The 22,745-nt window shown below is 44.6% G+C and overlaps 1 protein-coding gene across 1 annotated transcript; it reads right to left on the bottom strand.

Annotated features, from left to right (window-relative positions):
- Positions 1 to 498: 498 nt before the first annotated feature.
- GTF3C2 (general transcription factor IIIC subunit 2) lies at positions 499 to 22,116 on the bottom strand. The gene is made up of 19 exons (XM_059893376.1): positions 21,823 to 22,116; positions 13,984 to 14,254; positions 13,499 to 13,820; positions 12,619 to 12,904; positions 10,683 to 10,777; positions 9,820 to 9,897; positions 9,575 to 9,673; positions 8,258 to 8,485; positions 7,972 to 8,083; positions 7,647 to 7,755; positions 6,326 to 6,351; positions 6,012 to 6,141; positions 3,891 to 4,035; positions 3,622 to 3,783; positions 3,351 to 3,438; positions 2,553 to 2,681; positions 2,104 to 2,256; positions 1,846 to 1,953; positions 499 to 1,525 (listed from the first exon to the last, which is right to left on the bottom strand). Exons 2-19 carry the CDS (start codon positions 14,228 to 14,230, stop codon positions 1,307 to 1,309), a joined length of 2,736 nt encoding a protein of 911 aa, XP_059749359.1. The 5' UTR covers positions 14,231 to 14,254; positions 21,823 to 22,116; the 3' UTR covers positions 499 to 1,306.
- Between the last annotated feature and the right edge of the window lie 629 nt (positions 22,117 to 22,745).

Below are 22,745 nucleotides of genomic sequence, written 5' to 3'. Positions count from 1 at the left end.
CTTTCCTCTTAAAGGAGATTTTCTCACATAATGCTAAGTTCCCTACACTGAAGAGGCAGAAAGCTGTTCCCAGATATTTGGCCAATCAGTCTACAGTGTCGAAAGTGTTCTGTTCCAGGTAGGCACTGAACTAATCTCCACTCCCTTAAATAGGAGCTGGCTATGTGTTTTTCTCTATTTCCTGAAGTCATCTGACTACTCCCTGCCCCAAACCTCAGGTTGTACTCATACATTCCAAGACTATGGTTTGCTTATTTCTCCTTGTGGGGTCTATCCTTGCTTAAGAGGCAATATTGCAGTCACTGTGAGTCTGCAACATCCCACAAGAGGACCCTAACAAGATGAGCTATAATACACTACTGTACTTGGGTTTGAAACACCTCCTATAGAGTTGAAACAAAGTAGCTAAATATGTTTAATAAGTCAACAGTGTGACAGTATAATGAAGGCTCAAAAATCATGACGTGTAAAAGAATGGTTAAAGTAACTGAAGATATTTAATCTAGAGAAGAAAAGACTTGGGAAACACATGATAGCTATTTTTAAATACTTAAAAGGGCAATCATAGGGAAGAGTGACTAGATTTCCTAACACCCATGGTAAAATTTATAGAGGTATACTGTTTGACTTGATATAAAGGAAGATTTTTAAAAAATGACTGTCTAGGAGTGCTCAAGAAGGGTCAGATGACCAGTGATTGGGAACATTTCATAAGCAGGAACAAGTAAGATCTGAGCCAGTTCTGTTGGCCGGGTGTCTGTGGTGTGTTCCTCAGTTAAGTAAGTACTATAAGCAGCTTCAGTGCAATGAATTACCATCACCCCCTTGTGGGCCTGGGTGTTGGGTACTCTAAGGAGGAAGTTAGGAAGGCAGTAATATTGGATCCTGGAATATAGTCAGACAGGAGCCTTCATGCAGATACCCTTTCCAGTTCTCCAAACACCCACTCACATGTGGTCTCAAAAACACCCAGTACCTTTACTTAGTTTTACCCACTTCACAATATGCTCAATATGAGCAATTTGACTCCCAAGCCTAGGTCAGGCCTGAGTGTTTCTCGTGAGTCATAGTTTTATGCTGAGGAGACTTGAGAGTTTGTGGAGGGAGAACCCCCCTGCCCGCGGGGGGCCGTGATGACAGAAGAAGTCTGTGGAAAGAGAGGGATCTAAGGAGTCCTGGGGAGGCAGGTCTAAAGGTCCAGGCCTGGCAGCATCACTGTCCAGGAAAGCCCCAGTTCCCATGGCTGTGTGCACGGGGCCAACTGTTCTCGGCAGACTTCATCCTGAGTGTTCTGTGGGGACCATGACTAGGGACCAGGCAGAAGGCGATGGCTGGTTGGAGGGAAGCCAGGCCCTTTAGTGGGGGAGGCCAGCTGGAACATAGCATTGAAGTGGGCTCGGCTTTCAAGCTGCATACGGTGGCCCAGTGGGCAGGTGAGTGCACGGACAAAATGGATCCGAACGAGCCCTGACTGCCCCCCAGAGACCAGCCATCCATAGGAGTCCAGGTTTGGGCTGAAACGTACCTGTGAAGAGAATAGAAAACAAAAGAGATGCTCACAGTTGTTGCTTTAGGGTGAGTCTTAGCTGTAAGAGCAAAAAAACAAACAAACCAAAAAAGAGCCACAATCTGAAAGGATAGGAGGACCACGATGGGGTGAGAGGTAGGAATGAGAAGACAGTGAATGAGGTATGTCTATCATGCTCTGGAGGATGAGAGTGCCGGAGCTGTTTCCCCCCCTTCACCGTCTCCATTACCTTTTCATCTCCCATTTCATTGCTCACAGGCGCAGAGTTGGGAGGAAATGAGATGAAGGATGGCGAAGATGAGAGATAAGGTTTCTACCTTATGAATAGCTTCCAGCTGCAGCCGGTCCAGGCAGAGCCGCGTTTGCCCCTCTCCCTCCTGCATGCGCAGTATTGGTTCTCTGTGGGGCAGACCGTGGAATGAACCCTGGGGAGGAGGGTGTAATAGGAGAGAGAAAGCGAGCAGCTTCTTAGTTTTGCATCTTTCTGCTGGAACTCCTTAGGATTCCCTACTATACAAGGACTCAAGTTTTTTACTTTTTCTAACGCCACACCCATTCTCCTGGCCTCAATTTACCAAATCTGTGTCTTGAAAGAGCAAGTAGTGATGGTTGACGGTTTCAGCGTAAGTTCGAGCCTTGGGAGGGTTGGGGGCCCCGGATGAAGCAGAAGAGTGGTCCTGATCTTCAGGACTGTCCTGATATGGCATCAGATCTGCTTTATATATAGGCTAGAAAGAAGAATGTTAGATTAGGTTCTATAATACTGAAGACTGAATAAAAGTAAAAGAGAGAAAATTGGTTTGGAGCAGGAAAGACTGTAAGTAGTATGTTTAAACATATGTTCAGATGCACGAGGGTAGGGGAAATTATGTACAGCTCTATTCTAAGACTTCCAGGGAGAATATCAGGGCTGGGAGACCTAATACTAATTTGTACTCTGCTGCTAATTGGTAGCGCTAATTTGAGAGGTCATGTGGATTAGGACCCAACAGATGGTGCTGCTATTAAATATTCATATACGTACGAATCTTCGCTCTACAGGTCGTTTGACATTTATTGGGTTCAGCGCCATATCAGGCAATATAGCTGCAATGAGCTCCCCAGATATATCTCCTGCAGCTATTGTCCCGAGCCAGTCGGATCCTGAAAGACTCTAATAGAAAGAGAGAGATATTTTTCATTCATTCATTCACTCATGTTTATTCAGTTCTGTGAACTGGTAACAACTTCACAGTCTGAGGGGGGAGAGACATATTTGCACAAACAAATATGAGTTTATCATAACCCATATCCCTGAAGATACAATTACCACACACCTGTCTTCTCCTTTTATCCAAAACTACTGCCTCTGGGACTTCCCCAGTGGTCCAGTGGTAAAGAATCCGCCTTCCAATGCAGGGGACGCGGGTTCGATCTCTGGTTAGGGAACTAAGATCCCACATGGCGCAGGGCAACTAAGCCAACGTGCGCCACAACTACTGAGCTTGCGTGCCTCAACTAGAGCTAATGTGCCACAAACTGCAGAGCCCACGCGCCCTGGAGCCTGCGCACCACAACTAGAGAAGAGAAAACCCGCACGCCACAACTAGAGAGAAGCCCACGCGCCGCAACGAAAAAGATCCCGCATGCCTCAGTGAAGATCCTGCGTGTCGCAACTAAGACCCAACGCAGCCAAAAAGAATAAAATAAATTTAAAAATATCAAAACAAAACAAAACAAACAAACAAACCAAAAAAACCACTACTGCCTCTTTCTGACCACCACTAGGTGAGTAAAGGAAACGTTTTCCTGTGTAATGAAGGTTTGGAAGAGAGGAGCTCACCCAGACAGTGCCTTTTCGAGGAGCAGTGAAGTAGGCCTTGAAACCAAGGTAACCAGCATCAATATAATGAATTCCACAGAGTCCATAACTGTAAGAGAAAGAGAAAAGAAAACCTTGCTTTTTCTAAGATTAGATTCATTTCTTCCCCCACAATTCAAACTCTCTCAGTGAAACAACCCTCAACCCTCCTCTCCCCACAGCAATCTGGCACAGTGCACCCCAACCCTTAGGGCTTGCCCCCAGAGCTCCTCCTCTCTCCATCCTGCCGTACGAGGCATAGCAGTTGTCCTGAGCCACAGTGACGCCATTGTAGGGGAGCAGCCAAGCCAGCTCTGTGCTCAAGAAGCGCTTGATAGAGTTTATTGGTTCATAAGGTCGTCGAAGGTCCCAGAATTTGATTTTCCGGTCGCTCCCTGCAGAGACTAGGAAATGACTGTGGAAAGATGGGAGAAGAGGGAGAGGATCAAATCTGAACAAGCCTGGAAGAGTCAGCCTGTCCCAGTCTTCACCTCCCACCTCCACAACTCTCCTATTCTATACCTGTTAGCTTTGCACCATTGAAGGGTACGCACAGCCTGGTCATGGGCTAGGAAACACTGGAAGGGGTAGAGCTTCAAGGAGCCATCAGAGAGCCGTATCCGCTGCAGAGGCGAGTTCGTGGGAAGGTTCCAGAAAACCACCATGCCTGAGGTAGGGACAGAATGCGTAGGTATTAGAGCCAGGTTCTCCCTTCTTGTTCTAATTCCTTTCTCTGGCTCCTAGGATCTATGTCTTCTACTCTCAGACCTGATGCCTTATGAAAGGCTATAGGGATCATGATTAGCTAGCCAACATTCCCTCTATGGTTTGAAGACTCAACCTGATATTAGTTCCAATTCTCATCAACAAAAGTAATAGCTTAGTCTGAGATCTGCAGTTGAAAGATAGGTTGAATGAACCCAGTGTCCTCTACTCCCTACTAAATAAAAATAAAGGGATTTTTTTAAAAAGCATAAACCTTCCAGGACAAGGGTTTGCAAACTACAGCCCATGGGCCAAATACACCTTGCTGCCTATTTTGGTAAATAAGTTTGACTGGAACACAACCACACCCATTTGCTTACCTAAGGTCTGTGGCTGCTTTCACTTTTTAATGGCAGAGTTGAATAGTTCCAACAATGGCAAAACAGCCTACAAAGCATAAAATACTCACTATCTGAACCTTAAGAGAAATGTTTGCCAACTCTGCTCTAAGGCAAAGAGAACAGGCAAGGAGCCAAAAGCAATAAAATGTAGAGGAATAGAAAACAAATGGACAAATAGAAACTAACTCAGCTGATCCAAAACAAGCTGACCCCTGACCAGGCTGGCAGAGGACGAGGTAATCAAAAGTATAACTTTGATAAAAGTGAAAGACAAATTAAAGAACAATAAGAATTTAATAAACAAAAGTGGGGGAAAGCGGGACTTCCCTGGTGGCGCAGTGGTTAAGAATCCGCCTGCCAATGCAGGGGACACGGGTTCGAGCCCTGGTCCGGGAAGATCCCACATGCCGCGGAGCAACGACGCCCGTGCGCCACAATTACTGAGCCTGTGCTCTAGAGCCCGTGAGCCACAACTACTGAGCCCACGTGCCTAGAGCCCGTGCTCCACAATAAGAGAAGCCACCGCAATGAGAAGCCCGCGCGCTGCAACAGAGTAGCCCCTGCTCGCCGCAACTAGAGAAAGCCCGCGCACAGCAACGAAGACCCAACGCAGCCAATAAATAAATAAATTAATTAAAAAAAAAAAGTTGGGGGAAGCATGTGAAGCTAAAACCCCTTTTATACATAAACTCAGGAAATGTAGCATCTATGAGCCTTTTTGAAAAAACCTGACAGTGAATTACAGCTAAACAATATAAGTAATTCAGCAATGGAGGGGGAGACGGAGATCAAAGGACTGGTGGAGACAGGCAATCATTTTCAATATAGAGTTAAGATTAAGTAACTCTGGGAACTAAGATAGCAAAACAGCACTGAGTATCACATACCTTGACAGTGTAAGAACAAGACCACCAAAAGAAACACAATTAGGAGATCGTGAGAAGGATGACAGGAAGCGGTTAAGAGTGCTAATTCCCTTACCACCCTAGCAGGAAGTCTACTGGTGTGTCTAAAAGTGGAACTGTCATTTAAAAGCAATAACAACCTGATAACGCCAATTACTTAATGTTATTTATAATTTTTTACTTTTTTCCCTTTTAATCTTAAAAGTATCTTTATGGAACTAATCTCTCTGCGGTGAAGGAACATTTATTGGGAGCTTAACTAATTTTTCAGTTTCACTTGCCTTTTCCTTCCATGAAGTTAAAGTATAATTAAACTTAATACCTTTTAATTTAAAATAGTATCTAGAGTATGATCCCATTTTTACAGAATTCTTTATCTCTCCATCTAATCTTTTTATCTTTATACCTGCATAGAGAGCAGCATGAAATGATGTTTATCTACTCAATTATTTCTTTCTGAGTAGAAAAATTCTAGTGACTTTTTTTCTCGTCTTTGTATTTTTTTACATTTCATGAATAGTTTTAAGTATATAATGTTGAACACTGAATCAAAAAGGAAACAACAACAGAAAAACAAGCATATATAAAAGTTTAAAGAGCGGTAGCTCCTTATGTTCTGCTTTGCTTTTCACCATTATAATATCCAGCAGCCAGGTGGTGGTGGGGCCGGGTGGGCATCCAAGCGAGGCTAAGGCACTGACCACACTCAGAGGGGTCTGACGCTTGCATAGACCCCACCTGAAGGGTTGCCACACATTGGACCTGCAGGGACAGGAGAGACAAGGCTAGGATTAGGGATAACTACTGTTTGGAACAAAGGCTCCAATCCTTGTTTAATCCAGCAGGAGGTGGGAGATTTTTCAGGTGGAAGGAGACTCGCTGTGGAATCAGTAACGGAGGCTCAAGAAGATGGAGCCTTGGCTAAGGTAGCAGGTTCCTCACTCACCTTATAGATGGCAGGCTTCACTGCATCTGTGAGGGAAGAAGAGCAGTAACTGACACTCTACATCCAGAGGACTGAGGTCCTAATCAGGCCTTGCTCTTAGACCAGCACCCCCAGCCCTTTCAACCATGCCCTTCCCTCACACTCTTCTCTTTTCACCATCAAATGGATGAACCTGCCTCTATCTGCCCCCAGATTCGCCTTTCCTCCTGTTCTATCTGGTAGTGCCCTTCCTCCTATCAGAATGGCTAATCCCTCCACTCGGCTCTCGTCTCATCCCCTCCTTTTCCAGAGCGTGGCTCATTTGGTTACCCTCCCCTTCTCCTGCCCTGTCCACTTTCTCCCTCCCTATTGGGTCACTCTCATACGCACATGTAAACATGCACTCTTGTCTTCTATCTAAATCAAACGAACAAACCAAAGCCTTCCTTTACCCATTATTCTTTTTTTTTTTTTTTGGCCACGCCACGCAGCATGTGGGATCTCAGTTCCCTGGCCAGGGATTGAACCCACGCCCCTGCATTGGAAGCACGGAGTCTTAACCACTGACTACCAGGAAAGCACCCCTTTACCCCTTTTTCACCTCCAGCCACTGCCCTCATTTATATGATCCCCTTCACAGCCAAACTTCCTGAAAGAATTGTCTATACATTTCTGTCTTCACTTCCTCACCTCCAACTCCCTCCTCAGCCCACTCCTAACACCAGACCACTGAACGGGATTTCTCAGGGTTCAAACCTAGGTGCCCTCTTCTTTAATTACTCAGTGCTGTTGAAAAACAAATAAATTCAACCAAATAGGAGCTGCATTTCCCTGCCCCTTCCTCTTTGTGCTCACCTTCACAAAGGTGAATATAGAGGGAGAACTCTATATTCTCTCCCTCTCTTCACAACAAAGAGAGTGTGTTTACGTGTATGTGTGGTGGGTGAGGGCAGGAGAGGTGGAGGACAGGATCTGGGGGAGGAAGAGGAATATGGCAGGGGAGACAAGCCCCAGGCGCAAGCCTCAGCCTTCAGCAGCTCTTTACACAGCCAATTAACTGTGGTAGCAAGAGGGGGAAGACCTGAGAGCACAGGAGAGCAGGGAAGGGGGGTAGATAAAAGGTAATGTGCTGAAAGTGGGCGGTTACAAGACTGCAAAAGAGAGGACTGCATGCAGGCATGAGGTCAAGAACAACATGTGTGAAGTCAGAATGGGAGGAGTGACTCGGTAAGGCTTTGTACTGCAGAGACTGGGCCTGGAGGAGTTTCAGGGGAGACAGAAAGGCCCTGCTAAGCTCTGGCCACAACTCCAGCAGCCCCACTCTCCTTGCTGTGCTACTCACCTAGGGGCTGCTGAGCCAGCAGGGCCTCGGGATGGGGCAGACTGAACAGCAGCACCTTCCCGTCTGAGCAGGCAAGAGCCAGGAGACCCAACCGGGGCAAGAGAGGCGCCTAGAGGGTGAGACCAGATCTGCACTGAGGCTTGCTGCCTTCAGGCACCTCTCAGAAAACTTTTCAGGTTCTGGTCCCTGAAAATATGACATGGAGTTGCTGGAAAAACTCCACCCACCACTCTCTAACCTCCCTCCCTCCAACTCTGGGAAGACCCAGGGCCCCTTTGTCCTGGCTCTGAGTCCTAGGGCCATCCCACAATCAACTGGGAGGTACCTTCCGAGGGGTGCCTGGAAGTTCCCACGCTCCACTGGGGCAGAACTTGAGGTCCCAGATGCAGCCGTGGTCACAAGCAATCCCATAGACAAAGTGGGCTCTGTTGTCAGGACTGAGAAGAGAAAGCATGTGGGGAGAATGGGTGGGAAGGAGGGGCCTGGAGCTGCCAGAGCCTGCGCTCCCCTTGTCTCAACCCAATCCGAGCCTTGACCCCTTCCCCTGCCCAGCCCCATCCTTCTCTCCTCCTCAACCACCCTCCAATGGCAGTGTCCCAGCCCCACCTCACCAGCTTTCTTGCTGCAAGGTCCCAAGGTCCCAGAGCTGGAGCAGCCCAGGGCCCGAATGAAGCTGGCTCAGTGGGTGTGTCTCATTCATGTCAGGGCTGGAGAAAAGAGCCACATACTGCGAGGCTGCTGCCCCCTCCGGCACTGGGCACCAGTCCAGAGCCCAGAGCGGTCCCCCCGTAAAGAAAGACACATCCCAGCGCTCTGGGTGTGCTGTGATAGAGCTAAATCTAGAGAAAAGTCAAAGATGGGATGAAAAAAGGAGTTAATAAAAGGTAGTACGGACTTCAGTAGGTGAATGGATAAACTGTAATACACCCAGACAATGGAATATTATTTCACACTAAAAAGAAATGAGCCATCAAGCCATGAAAAGACATGGAGGAACCTTAAATGCACATTACTAAGTGAAAGAAGCCCACCTGAAAAGGCTATATACTGTATGATTCCAACTACAAGATATTCTGGAAAAGGTAAAACTATGGAGATAGTAAAATGATCAGTGATAACCAGAGGTGGGGGAGGTGGAGGATGAATAGGCAGAACTGAGTATCTTTAGGGCAGTGAAAATACTCTGTATGATACCATATTGATGGATACATGTCATTATACATTTGTCCAAACCCACAGAATGTACAACACTAAGAGTGCACCCAAAGGTAAACTATGGACTTTGAGCTATTATGATGTGTCAGTGTAGGTTCATCAACTGTAACAAACGTGCCACTCTGGTGAGGGATGTTGATAATGGGGGAGGCTGTGCATGTGGGGGGCAGGGAGTATATGGGAAAAACCCCCTCAATTTTGTTGTGAACCTAAAACTGCTCTTAAAAAAGAAAAGAAAAAGAAAAGTAATGCGAATAGAATGGGAGCTCCACCTGGAGCTCCTGTGAACTGACTTAAGCAAGCACCAGAACATCAGTCACAGTCTACAGGTGAAACCAGTCCTAGCCACCATTTGTATCTTCCTCCTTTCCTTCCCAAAGTCTGTCTAGTCCTAGGCTTACCTTCAAAGATGACAGGTTGTGCATTCTAGTTTACTACAGTGTTCTCTCTAGGGCCAGTTTGTCTAGGTCTATCTGAGTAGATGTGACCTTGAAAACTGGTTTTACCCTCAACCTCCCTAGGCTCCCTCAGTCTGGCTAGCAGCGAGAAGCACTGCAAATTCGAGAGGGCTGACCAGATCTAGCCAGCACTCCTACCCTTGGGACCAATTGGACCAGCATTAAGGGAAGAACAGGGCCAATCTATCATCCCTTTCAACATCCATTTTTCATTTTTCTGTCTCCCAGAATCAGAAAAAGATGTGCAATCGTCACCTGTTTATTCGGTAGAGTGTGCCATCTTCAGGAAGTCCTTCACGTTGTACAGAAAACAGTGGCGACTTCTCCTCCTGGGGCAGGTAGTGAGCTGCCTCACTGGGGGAGGGCAAAGGGAATAGCCTAAATTTGGAAGAGTTTCATCCATCCTGGGATTCCCATTATAAATCTAGAGTCCTCTGTTACCCTTCTGTCTCCAGTGGTGTCACCCCCTCCTAGATTTCAAAGATGTTTCTTCAACTTACAGTTCAGATAACAATTGCCACTTCCAGGCTAAAGGAATCCATTCTGCAAACTCCCAGTATGAATGCTTCTGTTCTCGGCTGGAGAAACAGAAGCATCATGAATGAAGGAAGAGAGAAATTCTAGAGCAGCGCTGCCCAATAGAAGTTTCTGTGATGATGGGAGCGATCTATTATCTGTGCTGTGTAACACACTAGCCGCCAGCTGCAAGTAGCTACTGGGCACTTGAAATGTGGCTAGTGCAACTGAGAAACTGGACTTTTAATTATATGTAATTAATTGAAAATGAAATTTAAATGGCTTCATGCAGCTAGTGGCTACCGTATTGGACAGCACAGCTCAAGAGCTCTTGCTTTGGACTTCCTTGGTGGCGCAGTGGTTAAGAACCCGCCTGCCAATGCAGGGGACATGGGTTCGATATCTGGCCCGGGAAGATCCCACATGCCATGAAGCAACAAAGCCCATGCGCCACAACTACTGAGCCTACGCTCTAGAGCCCGCGAGCCACAGCTAATGAGCCCACATGCCACAACTACTGAAGCCCACGTGCCTAGAGCCCGTGCTCCACAACAAGAGGAGCCACCGCAAGAGAAGCCCGCGCACTGCAACGATGAGTAGCCCCCGCTCGCCACAACTAGAGAAAGCCCGCGCAGCAACGAAGACCCAAGGCAGCCAAAAAATAAAATACAATAAAATTAAAAAAAACAGAGCTCTTGCCTTTGGAGCAGTGCCTTTTAGTTATGAATGTCTTCACAGTGTTCTACCCTGTGAGTGCCTTCTGCCCTTCCCACAGCCCCACTGCTAGATCATCCTTTGCACTCCTCCACCACCCTTTCATCCCCAGTCCCCATTCCCCAAGTCTCACAGGTCCTTGGTGAGATGAAGGCACTTCCAAACAGGAGCCATGATGTGATTTGGTAAGCCATTGGGAGCCACTCCCCGGCAGTGTGGCTTCTGCTTCTGGGGATCAAATTGAAGAAAGTGTAAGGGAGAGAATCGTATAAGCTGGAGGAAGTCCCCAGGAGACCGCTTTCCCAACTTTTACTTTTCTTGGCATTACTTCCTCTCCAACCTTTTACCTATCAGCATCTTAAAAGATTTGTATCTCAACCATTACAATGACTTCTTCATCTTCTGCTCTTATTCCTCCATCAAAACCGCAAAACCTGCTATCTGTTTTCTGTTCATCTTCCTTAGCGTGTCTCCATGGCACTTGATTCAGAGGACTCCTTTTGCTTCTTGAAACTCCTGCCCTATGGGGTAGTCTCTCCTTATTCCTCCCTCGTCTCTAATATTCCTCCGCAGGCTCTCCCTCCTCTGATCCATTTGGTCAGTGATGGTATTTCCCAGAGTCCCTCTGTCTCCTCAGCCCTCAATACACGTACTCCTCGTAATTTCATCCCATGTCTCATGGCTTTGACCACCATTTTAATGCCTGATTATCAAGTCTGCATCTTAGTAAATGTAAACTTTACTCAGTCTCAACTTTTCTACAAATTCTAGACTCAGTGTGGTGCTGAGCCATGTTAGAGCCTGAGGCAAAAGGGAATATCAATTATACGGTTGCTATCTTTATTTAAATTTTTGATATTTTCTTCACCATAGATTTGTTGCATTAATTTTGATTTTTAAAATGTTGCATCAAAAAAAAAAAAAAAAAAAATGTTGCATCGAGATATTTATCTTGATTACTGGGGGTTTTGGTGCTCCCTTAAATGTTGCATCTGGGAGAAGTAAGGCACTGGTCCCATATATCTGACTGGCAAAGAGACGTCTCCAGAAGGATGGCCCTTGATCTACCAGCACTTCCAACTTGACATGTCAGAAAGTAAACTCATCACCTCGCCTGCCCACCTTCCCCCCTCCAGTGTCCCCCACTCTTTCTGTGTTCCCAAGTTCAGTGTATGAGAGCACCATCAAAGCTGGAAACTCTTACTCCTTCCTCTCCTTCAACTCCCAACTGCTATTAATTCTCTTATATATCTCTTTTATCTGCCTCCCCGTCTTCTCTTCCTTCACTGCTTAATTTAGGCCCTTACAACCTCTGGAACTGGAGAACTGAACCTGTCTTCTTTATTGTCAACTGCAAATTAATCTATTTTCCTAACTGATCATGTTATTTTTCTACCTAAAAACCTCTGTTGTATAGAGTTTCTGTTTGGGATGACAAAAGTTTTGGAAATGGATAGTGGTGATGGTTACACTACATTGTGAATGCACTGAATGCCAACGAATTATACATTTTAAAATGATAAATTTTGTTTTATCTATTTTACCATAATTAAACAAACACACACACCCTTTGTTGGCTCCTATCAATTTTAGTCCTTTCATCCTCTCTAGTTTAATCTTCCCCACCACTTTACCACAGGCCCTATGCTGCAGCCACAGCCAATTTCTGGGAAAACCATCCTCTCTGGTAAACTTCTATTCCTTTCGAGACCTAGCTCAAGTATCATTTCTCCATGAAGTCCAAGCAGTTAATCATCCTTCCTCTATATGCCTAAAGCATATTGTTCACTCCTGATGCAGCACTTATTACACTGTGAGCTCTGTAAAGCAGGACCTTGTCTTATTCATGCTTGTGTTTCCTAGCATAGAGTAGATGCTCAACATATGAACGAATAATCTTGTTTAGTTACACCCACAGCCCCTACAATCTCAACTGTGTTTGAAGTTGCTCTTTTTTCCTTTTACCTGTTTTGGCCATCCTAGTTACTAGGCCAAAGCTTTCCTCCTAGGCGTCCTGCTGACCCCCTAATAATCCTGCTATCCCCATTCACTTTGTCTATTCAGGTTACCCCTGAAGTGGATCCACGTGCGGTGCTCCGGGGCACTGTAGGCTCGGGGTCAGACGAGCTCTCACTTGGGGCCTCACTTTCTTCTCCATCTTCAGCCTCAACCTGGAGAACGAAGTCTTCGTCCCGTGCAGTGTCATCCTCTTCTTCTCTGTAATGACAGGCTGCCTGCTGCTGGCTCTTCTTGGGTTTCGTGGGGCTGCTCACCTTGGGGCTCTCAGGACAGGACACTGGAGCAGGCAGGGCTGTTGAGAGCTCTTCAGCCAGTTCCTGAAGATACAGAAGTGCCCTGTAGGATAGGGCAGAGTCAGAGCAATACTCACAGACACTTAACTGAGAGCCCACTTTGCCCGACACTTGGCTGATTCTTATCTCACTAGATCCTCCCAGTGACCATGTGAAGTGGCTATTAATTTCCCTTCCCCTTTGATGGATGTAGAAACAGAAATCCAGGAAAGTTAAGTAACTTGGCCAAGATGATTCAGATCACATATGTGGAATCTGAACCCAGGTCTTCTGACTCCAAGTCCAAAACACTTTTCACTCTACCACAGTCAAAGATCATTGAGGGCGAAGGGAAAGAATGGAAGGGCACATATATACTGACATATACTGGGCAGTAAAATTGCAATGAAGACTTGGAGGACATTGTGAAAAATGTGATAGGATATGAGGTACAGAAAGGAACCTCCCAGATAGACAAATTTAACCACAGATAAACTTGCTGTGGTAAGAGCTAGAAGACTGCTCAAGTCCCCAGAACCCAGACACCACCCCTGCTTACCTGACACCTCCTCACAGTCCACTCATCTCTCCAGCATCTGCCCCACCCTCATCCCTTCGCCCAGCCCCCCTCCACCAAGCTGTGCCCCAAAATCCTTACACTTGGGCAGCCCTTCGGCGGGGTCGTTCCCCAGGAGGGGTCTCAAAGTCCTCAGGGGGCCTCTTTGGATGTGGAGACTCTGGCTGATCTAGGCCTTTTGACAACTTCAGCAGTAGCAGATCTGCCTTGGACTTTCGACCTCGTTTCTTAGGCATGGGGGTGGACAGAGGGTTGGATTGATCTAAGAGACCAGGAACCCGAGGGGCTGATGGAGAATTAGGCTGCTGGGGCCTTTTGGGGCCTTTCCGTGTCCTACCACCTCTCTTCGGGCCAGGCTTTGAGGCCCTAGGCTTTGGGACCTTTGACATCTCTGAAGAAAGATCTGTAGAGAAGAATATGGGTCTGTGAGATGGGACCAGAGCTCAAGCCTCTTTGGAACAGATTACACCATACCCAGGTTTGTAAGGTCCTATGAGCTCAACCTGCTCTCGTTCAACTTAAGCTGAGCATGGGGAGATAAAAAGCTGAAAGGTCAAGGGACATACCTTGCTGTTCCAGTCTGGAGAGGGTTTCCTGTTCTGGAGGGAGCCTCCTCTCATCAAGAGAATCCTCAAATCCAGGCAAAGGGGTAGGTAATGACGTCTCTATGGAAGCCTCCACATTGGTTGTTTCTGAAGAGGCCTTGACATCAAGCTGGTTTAGCACCTCTTGTCCAGGACAGTCTACCACAGTCATGTTCCCCACGGGGCCGGCCTCCTCCAGAGCAACACAGCCGACCCCGTAGGGATCCATCAGCACCCCCTAAAATGGCTGCGCCTGCATACAAGAGACATACAAGTGAGTAGAAGGTAAAAGCTATTTGCACTGGCTCAGATTTTTCTACTTTCCTGTCTTTCTCTTCTCACAACCGTTTCTCCAACCTCCCCCCACCTTCCCCACCAACAAGAAACCCAAGCTCTCTGATCATTCATTCATACAGCAATAATTACTAAGCATCTTCTACATGTCAGGCACTATTCTAGGAACTGGTAACATGACAATAAGCCAAACAGACAAGGTCCCTGACCTCACGGAGCTCACATGTTAGTGGAGCTGACAATAAACAAACAAACGATAATAAAGCTACCATTTATTAAATGCTTACTATGTGCCAAGTATTGTACTAAGTGCTTTATTTAGATGATTTAAAGTGAGTGAACAATTATTTAACTCCTCTCCCTGAAACCCAATGAAATGAATCATCCCCTACCCTTCAAAAAAAAAAAGGGAGAGAGAGAGAGAAAATCACCTGTTATGAATGTAGGAAAGGGCCACAAGTTTCCAGAATAGACTATAAAGAATAGCTGCCAGATACTATAAAGTTTACATCAAATTGAAGGAGGACAGGATGACGAGATCTGACATCCATCTTTGTGAATATTAGTCAAGGTACAGATTTATTTAAGAATAAGTAATTCTCTAGTGTCCTGCTAGCAATCTTTCAGCTGGATGGGGGAGGTGGTAGCCTATGAGACATTTAAGGAGCATCCTACTAAATTAAGAGACCATTTTCACACTGAAGAATAGACTAAAAAATGGTCATGAATCTTCATTTTCTTCAAACCCAGGAAACCAGCTGTGCAACCATGGACCAAAGTAAACTGACAGAGATAAACAACACACTGACTACCAAACCAAAAACCTGAGCAACATAGAACTCTGCAAGGGCCCAGTTTTTGGCCAGAAAAACCTACTTGTCTGTAACAAAAGGGAAGAAATAGCTCAGATCCCAGGAGGAACCTCTCCATAGGTCTATATATGTCTTAAGGATAAAGAACTCATCAGCCTCAGTGGAAAAGTGTGCTAATACAAATACCACAAGAAATATCATACAAATTAAAGTTTCCAACTGTCTCTCTTGAGGAAGCTACAGTCTATCATTATAAACTATAACAATAGCCAACTCTTTAACTCAGGTGCTAAGGATACATTATAACATCATATGCTAGGGATATAATATAACACTATCAAGGTAAATAGAGGTCAATGAGAATCCACCTACATTGTTCTCTGGTAAACAGCAAACCCTGAGAGAACTACTCCATTCAAAATTAGTAATAAGCAAAAAGGATCCAATGGGACCTATGCATAGTTACTATGGAAAGAATAAAAAGGACACAAATGAAAAAGGTGAAAAGTACCCTTTCAAAGAAAGCCTCCAGAAAACAAGAAATTTTCCAACAAAAGCTTCTATTCTTTCAAAAAAGCCAAAGAGACTGTGGAATCCAAGATTTAAGAGATGAAAGAAGAGATAAAACAATGGCAAGGCAAAAAAAAAAAAAAAAATGAGCTGGCAGTCATAAGGAAAGAAACTGAGTAAAAGAATAAAATCAAAGAAATGAAAACCAGAGGAGAAGCAAAATGCTGAAACTATATGTACTACTGAAAAGACAATCAGTGATATGAAAGACATGTTTGAAAAAAACCACAGGTTGTAAAGAGATAAAAGTGATTAGTGAGAAGATGATACGGATGAAAAGAGAAAGTGGGAAGCCAACATATGAATAATTGATGTTCCTGAAGAAGAGAGAAGAAAAATGGGAACAGAAAAAAAAATGTTCAAAGACCTAACAAAAGAAAATTTCCTGAAATGAAAACTAGAAATGCGTACTTTCCTAACATAAAGGAAGATCTCAGTCTATAGATCAAAAGGGCTTATGGTGCAAAAGGGAGACAAAAATCAGTAAATACTCATCAAGACCAAGAAATACAAGTGAAGATACTAAATTTCTCCTACAAAGAGAAAAAAATCAGGTCAGCCTCAGAGTTCTCAGAAACATTTGATGTCAGAAGATAAAGAAACATTAAAAGGATCAAGAGAATTCTTTACTTAACTGTCATTCATGTAAAGGTAATGGGATGACATTCTAAATATGCAAGTTTCTAAAAAAATCCACTTGAAGACCTAATTTAGCCAATGAAAGATAAATCAATATAAAGAACTTTCTAGTGGAGAACTTGTGTTATTAAAAGGCTGGTAGTAAGGATTTAACCCAGTGACACATCATTAACTGTGGTAACTACAGGTATAGAACAGACTATAAATTAAAAATTTCAATGCCCCACAATGTAAAAATACCAATATTCTGATTGTAGTAGATTGGGGCAAAAGAAGAAGTATCTTAATTTTGCTTCTAAGGTTGACAAATTGAAAAATATAGGTTTACTAATACCATTTTTTTGGGGGGGGGGGGTGGCACCGTGTGGCTTACGGGATCTCAGTTCCTAGACCAGGGATTGAACCCCAGCCACGGCAGTGAAAACCTGGAATCCTAACAACTAGGCCACCAGGGAACTCCCTACTAATACCATTTAGATGTTTAATAGAACTAAAAACAGTATACTATATTGCTTCCAAAATACCCAATAGGGCTAAGAAACGGAAGGAATTTTCTAAAAGACCACATAATAAAAGATCATTAAAAATAATGGAAACACACACACACAAAGAAAAAAGAAAAAAAAACAACACAAGGGTGACAGAAACATGATAAATAAAAGGGATTTATTACAGGGTATTAAATGGTTCACATCAGTGGTTCTCAAAGGGTGGTCCCAGAACTGGCACATCACTTGGAAGTCAGTTAAGTGCAAACTTCCAGTCCTACCCCAGACCTACTGAATCAGAAACTCTGGGATGGGGCCAGCACTTCATGTTATAGCAAGCCTTTCAGGTGATTCTGATGCATACTCAAGTTTGAAAACGACCTGCATAGAGGATCACTGGAAGGGTTGGGGAAAAAACGTTTAGGAACAAGTACTTGTCAAATTGAGAAGTTGTTTACAGATGCTGGTTCAAGAACCACATGGCTTCTCCTCTGCCATGGTGGGGAGCCAGAAGCTGGCTGAAGAAGCCCCTGCCATAGCTGATGGCTCTGTAAACAAGCTGCCTCTGCAATAATCAGAAAGTGACCAACTGAGGAAGACTCTTCTCTGGCTCCCAGATCCAGAGCCGTACCACTGCCACAACCTGCAACAGCAAAATGCATGCCTTCTGGCCTGCCTCCTCTCTAAACTCAAGTCCAAATTTGAGTTCTTCAAGAGCACATTTGATTGGCAAGGCCTAAATCATATTCAGAATCTTGGATGGAAAAATTCCAGGAAATGAAATTTCTAGCTTTCCAGGCTCTCAAATGGAGGGTGCTCATTCTCTCACATCCCACTTACCCCAGGGTAGAAAGTAGGATCAGTGTTTTCTCAATTCCTCTCCAGTGTCAATTCTTGACCAATAGTCCTCCCCATCTTGTAAAAACCTTGTTCCTTCCAAGCTCATAACATTCAGCTAAATCACTGCTAGTCACTCCACTGTCACACCTGAAACTTGTCAGCATATAAAACCTTTTAACCTCTAAAATCACTAAGACACCCAATATCTGATCACAACCTCCCATCATTACAGCTAGATTGCTCAACTACTATCACTGTATCTATTCTTTAACCATATTAATTAATCCACTGATCTCTCCAATTTCTCCCTATGTCAGCCACATACCATGTAGTTTAGACTCCTTTATTTTAATCAGACTCTTGTTGATATTACAAACTTCCTTTCTTTTTGTCTTTTTGTTCCATAGGCCCGGCAAAATTCAAGCCTGGATGAACCAATCACCCATCTTCTCCACGGGAGCATCTAAGGTAGCTGAGCACTGCAATCACACGTTCTCTCTAATCAGCTCCCATACCCTCTCTCCTCCAATGTCTGATCCCCTAGTCCTCAGCAGATAATTTAGCCTCAGATTTCTGAAACAATCAAAAACCATACTTCAATTTCTTGTCAGATAACCTAACACTCCCTGCCTCTGAGCACCTCATCCACTTTCTAAAGCCAAACTTTCCACTTGTGTTCTAGTCCCATGCCCCCTCCTGCCCCACCCAAAGAAACTGAAGATGTTTATCCTTTTCCTTTCCATTGGCTCCTTCTAAACAGAATTTAACGGGAATCCCCTAGTGGTCCAGTGGTTAGGGCTCTGCGCTTCCGCAGGGGGCACGGGTTCAATCCCTAGTGGAGGAACTAAGATCCCGCATGCTGTATGGTGCCACCCCCCCACCCCCCGCCAAAATAAATAAAATATGTGCCTCGCCAAAATAAATAAATAAAATAAAATTTAAAAAATAAACAACATTTAACTATTTTTTAATTTTCATCTTAACACAAATACAACTATCCTTCAACCCACAGTTCTCCAACTAATATCCTCCTGCCCCTCACAGTCAAACTTTAAGAGTTGTCTGCCCTTGACGTTTTAATTACCCTGCTGCATCCTAACTAGGATATTGCCCTCAACTCATCACTGAAGCTAAAGTGATCAATAACTGTTGTGTCAATTAGTCCAATAAACTCTTCTCAGTCTCGTTTAACTTGACCTCTCAGCAGCACCAAGGCTCCTTACCACTTGTTTCTTGAAACATTCTCTTTTCTTGAGAAGCAATTCAAGTGCAGTAACCTTCCAGATGTTTACAAAATTTCCTCAGTCTTTTACAGTTGTCTTACACCTATTTGGAAGCTTTTTTGCTGGTTTGCAAACTCACCACTTTTGTCTCTCCAAAGTATTCAGTTTAGTTTGCTTTCTTTTCTTTTTCAGAATTGTTTTTATAAAATCTTTAGTTGATACAAAATACTTATAAAATAAGTGTAGAATATAAAGAATAACAATAAAACACCTGTATATCTGCCATGTTTCAACTTACTTTTAATAGAAACAGTAACTCTTACATACTCAAATTTCCTTAAAATTTAAATATGTCACAATTATATAAACATAGTGACAAATCAACTGATATTAAAAATGTTCGAGCCAATACAATGACTCTTGGCAAGCATTCAGTTCAACTAGTTAGTGACCAGGCCTATAGGAAAAAAACCTACAGGCTTCGAGAATTCATTGTGCCATGGGCATCAGCTTGTATGCTTTACACAGGAAATGGAGAATGTCAGTTAACAGAGGCAGCTAGTTAAATGGAATCAGTTAAGAGAATTTCTACATGTCTTAAAGATTTTTCCATATCATTTTCCCACATACATCTTTTTCATTCTTCTTAGTTACTATATGGTGTTCCATAGGATTATAGTTTATTTGGATATTTCCCATTTAATGGACAATTGGATTATAATATTATTACAAATAATATTGCAATGAATATTCTAGTATAGATCTCTTCATTAATGAGAAATTATTTTTCTAGAATAATCATCTGAAGTGGAATTACTGTACTGGGTTAAAGGGTATACACATTTCAAAATTTAACAGATACTGCCAAACAGGTCACCAAGGTGAAAATCAATTTATACTCTTACTAACTGTAAAAATGGGTATACCCTTTTTACCACCCCTTGTCAATCTTTGATTTTTGCCAGTCTGATGGTTGAAACAATTCTTCCCTACTGTATTTATTTGCATTGTCCTGATAATAATTGAGATTAGCAACTTCTTTTTATATGTTGGACATCTATGTCTTTTATGAATTGCCAATACACATAATTTGCCCATATTTCTATAGGACAAATTGATCATTCCTTATTGATCTGTGCAGTTATTTATGTTGCAAATATTTTCTCTCTGTATCTACCTTTTAAAAAAACTTTGCTCATGTTTCTTGCCAAACTGAAGTTAAATTTTATGAGTTAAATTTCTCAGTCTTCTCCTTTATGGCTTCTGTTTGTGTCTCTTTTTTTGGCCATGTTGCATGATGCGGGGATCTTAGTTCCCTGACCAGGGATCGAACCCGTGCCCCCTGCCGTGGAAGTGCAGAGTCCTAACCACTGGACCACCAGGGAATTCCCCTGTTTGTGTCTTAAAAAGGCATTTCCTACCCTACTGATATAATATCAGGATATAAAGTATCTTCTTTTATTTTCTTCTAATAATTTTTCTAATTTTGGATTTTACATGTAGCTCTTTAGTCCATCTGGAATTTTCTTATCATAAGAGATACGGGTATTTACTTATTCCATATCTATCTTCCTTAAAAGTTTCAAGAGATAGGGATCTTGTCTATCTGACTATTGTATCCAGAACCTGGTACGTGGTAAGCGCAATAATTAACCTTTGTTGATTGAACAACTAACTTCTCAAGGTACAAAAATCTCTATAAGGATTCACTTCTCATAGAAGGCATGGCATTGTGGTTAATTTCCATTTTTGACTTCACAATGCAAATTCTGGACACAAGTAAGGGATGTTGAGTAAATGTGTACCAGAGTTTATAAGACTTTGCATCTGCACCCCAACTTGTCTGGTTCCCCTGCTGCTCCAAGGCTGCCAGCCTGATCTCCCCAGATGTGGAAAATGATTAGATAACACTGCTCCTCAAGTATGGAATTACTTTACACACACTGTTTGGTCTAATACATTGTTTCCCAAAGTGTTCCTATGGTACAACTGGTGGTATGCAAGATGATTTCTGAGATACAAAAATGAACGATTTTATTTGACTAATTGTGTTTTTATTTTAACTTGTATATATAAAAAAAAAACTATAACTAGTCCATGAAACCTATGGTTTCATCTACATTGTTTAGATCAAGACTAAAGCACTTAAATCTTAAAATTAAATCAATTTAAAGAAAATTACTAAGAAAACAATACTACAGTTGATAAGAAGGGGTGGCCAAAAGAGACGAAGGCGCAGGAATGACAGGTTTGTGTAACAATATGCCCCTGGGGCTATAAGGCTTGGCCATACCCTGCACCCCTCTAACAAAGTGAGTTACCACGGGTGAAGCTGAAGTCACCACCTCTGCCTTCCCCAACAGAAAGCCAAGTTGCTGCGGGATAAAAGGACTAGATTGGGAAACATAACTGGCCCCTGGCTGCGCCAATGAGGTTGCAGCGCGCGGGGCACAACCCCCAGGGTTAGAAGAGCCTCACCGAGGAAGAGGCTGGAACACAGCAGAATGAGAAGACCGACCCGCTACCACTCTAGGGGTGACCGCCTGCCCTTTCTCAGTCCTGGGCGTGGGGTAGCTTTCACCACTAGCCTGTTCGGGAAGCGAGCCCTGAGTTTCGTAAGGCTGAGGACTACGGTAGGTTCGCAGAGTCCGAGGGTTGCAATGTAGGCAGCGCCGCGGCCGGGACACAGGATGAGGTGTTACGGACACCGCGTGGGGAAAGAAGGCGAGACCCGAGGAGAGCAGAGATGGGGGATGCACGGTTGCCACCGTGGGTTAGGGAGGTGGGGACCACGACGGTTTCCGGAGGAGTTTAGGGGCTGGAGGTCGCGATGCTGTGCAGAGGCGGAAAAGCGGAGCCGGAGTTGGTTCCCAATATCTTAGTGCTACCGAAAAAGAAGTGGGGTGGGGGGGTAGTAATCGTGGGGCCCCGCACATCCCGCTGTTGCACACTCACCCTCACCAAAGTCCTTCCGGAAGTCCAAGTTCGAAGATGGCGCCGCCTGTCTGGTCGCCGTTTTATGACGAAATCTGGTAGCTACTCTTCATTGACGTCCCCCCAGTGCACAAGGTAAACACGTGGGCTTGGTTGGGAGTTTGTGCCCCAGGACGTTTTCTATTAGACTGTGTATTCCATAATGCAGTGCGGCGAGCGTCCCCGAGCCCTGTCGCAGCGGGCGCAGCTCCCGGGCCTTAGCGGCGCAGGGGATGCCGCTGCACGGCCTTATGGGAATTGCAGTGTCCCGAAGGGAAGACTGACGCCTGCGCGGTGACAGTCGTCGCGCCCCCGCCGGTTCCCACGCGGCTTCTACTCGAGCATCGAGAGTGCGGGTGCCCAGGCCTGAGTGTCGCTCCCGAGCGCGGAATCCTGGCTTTCTGTCGAGACTACCGGCCTGTGGCGGGCAGGGCCGGGCTGATGTGAGAGTATTGACCTGCAGCCCCGCCGTCGAGCCGAAGACTGGGAGACAAAGGAATCCTTGCCTCGGGGGACGACTCCGGCTTCCCCCTCAGGGCAGCCCCCAGCAGATCCAGCCACTAGTGAAGTCAAGGATGGACCCGAGACAGAAACACAGTGAAAGGGAAGAGCAGTAGAAAAGCCTGGCATGGGGACGCTCTACTCAAGTGATCCTCGGGCTTGGACCCTCCCCTTGGTCGTAGGCCTTGCCCCACTCCCTCCCTGGGAGGTAGGATGCTGGTGGAGAAAGAATGTAACAAACTTCCGCCCTTTCCTGAGGCATTTAAAGCTGTGTAAATCTCACAGGTCTCCATACAACGAATAGTGGAGTTCAGGATGTATAAACAAACAGGAAAGGGTGGGGTAAACCAATCTTTCTCTTACCAGATAATCTCATCTATTAAATTCCCTTGGTTACACAAACC

This window comes from Balaenoptera ricei, chromosome 13 (genome assembly GCF_028023285.1).
Source record: "Balaenoptera ricei isolate mBalRic1 chromosome 13, mBalRic1.hap2, whole genome shotgun sequence".
In the NCBI taxonomy this organism is placed as follows: domain Eukaryota; kingdom Metazoa; phylum Chordata; class Mammalia; order Artiodactyla; family Balaenopteridae; genus Balaenoptera; species Balaenoptera ricei.
Note: the sequence above shows the minus strand (reverse complement) of the source record. Positions and strands in the feature narration are given on the sequence as shown.

Coding starts and splice junctions, on each gene's coding strand:
- GTF3C2 (XM_059893376.1), bottom strand. CDS start 14,230: ATGGATCCCTACGGGGTCGGCTGTGTTGCTCTGGAGGAGGCCGGCCCC. Junction 2,682..3,350: donor CTCGAAAAGGCACTGTCTGG/GTGAGCTCCTCT, acceptor TCTTTCTATTAG/AGTCTTTCAGGATCCGACTG. Junction 1,954..2,103: donor TCTTTCAAGACACAGATTTG/GTAAATTGAGGC, acceptor CCTCCTCCCCAG/GGTTCATTCCACGGTCTGCC.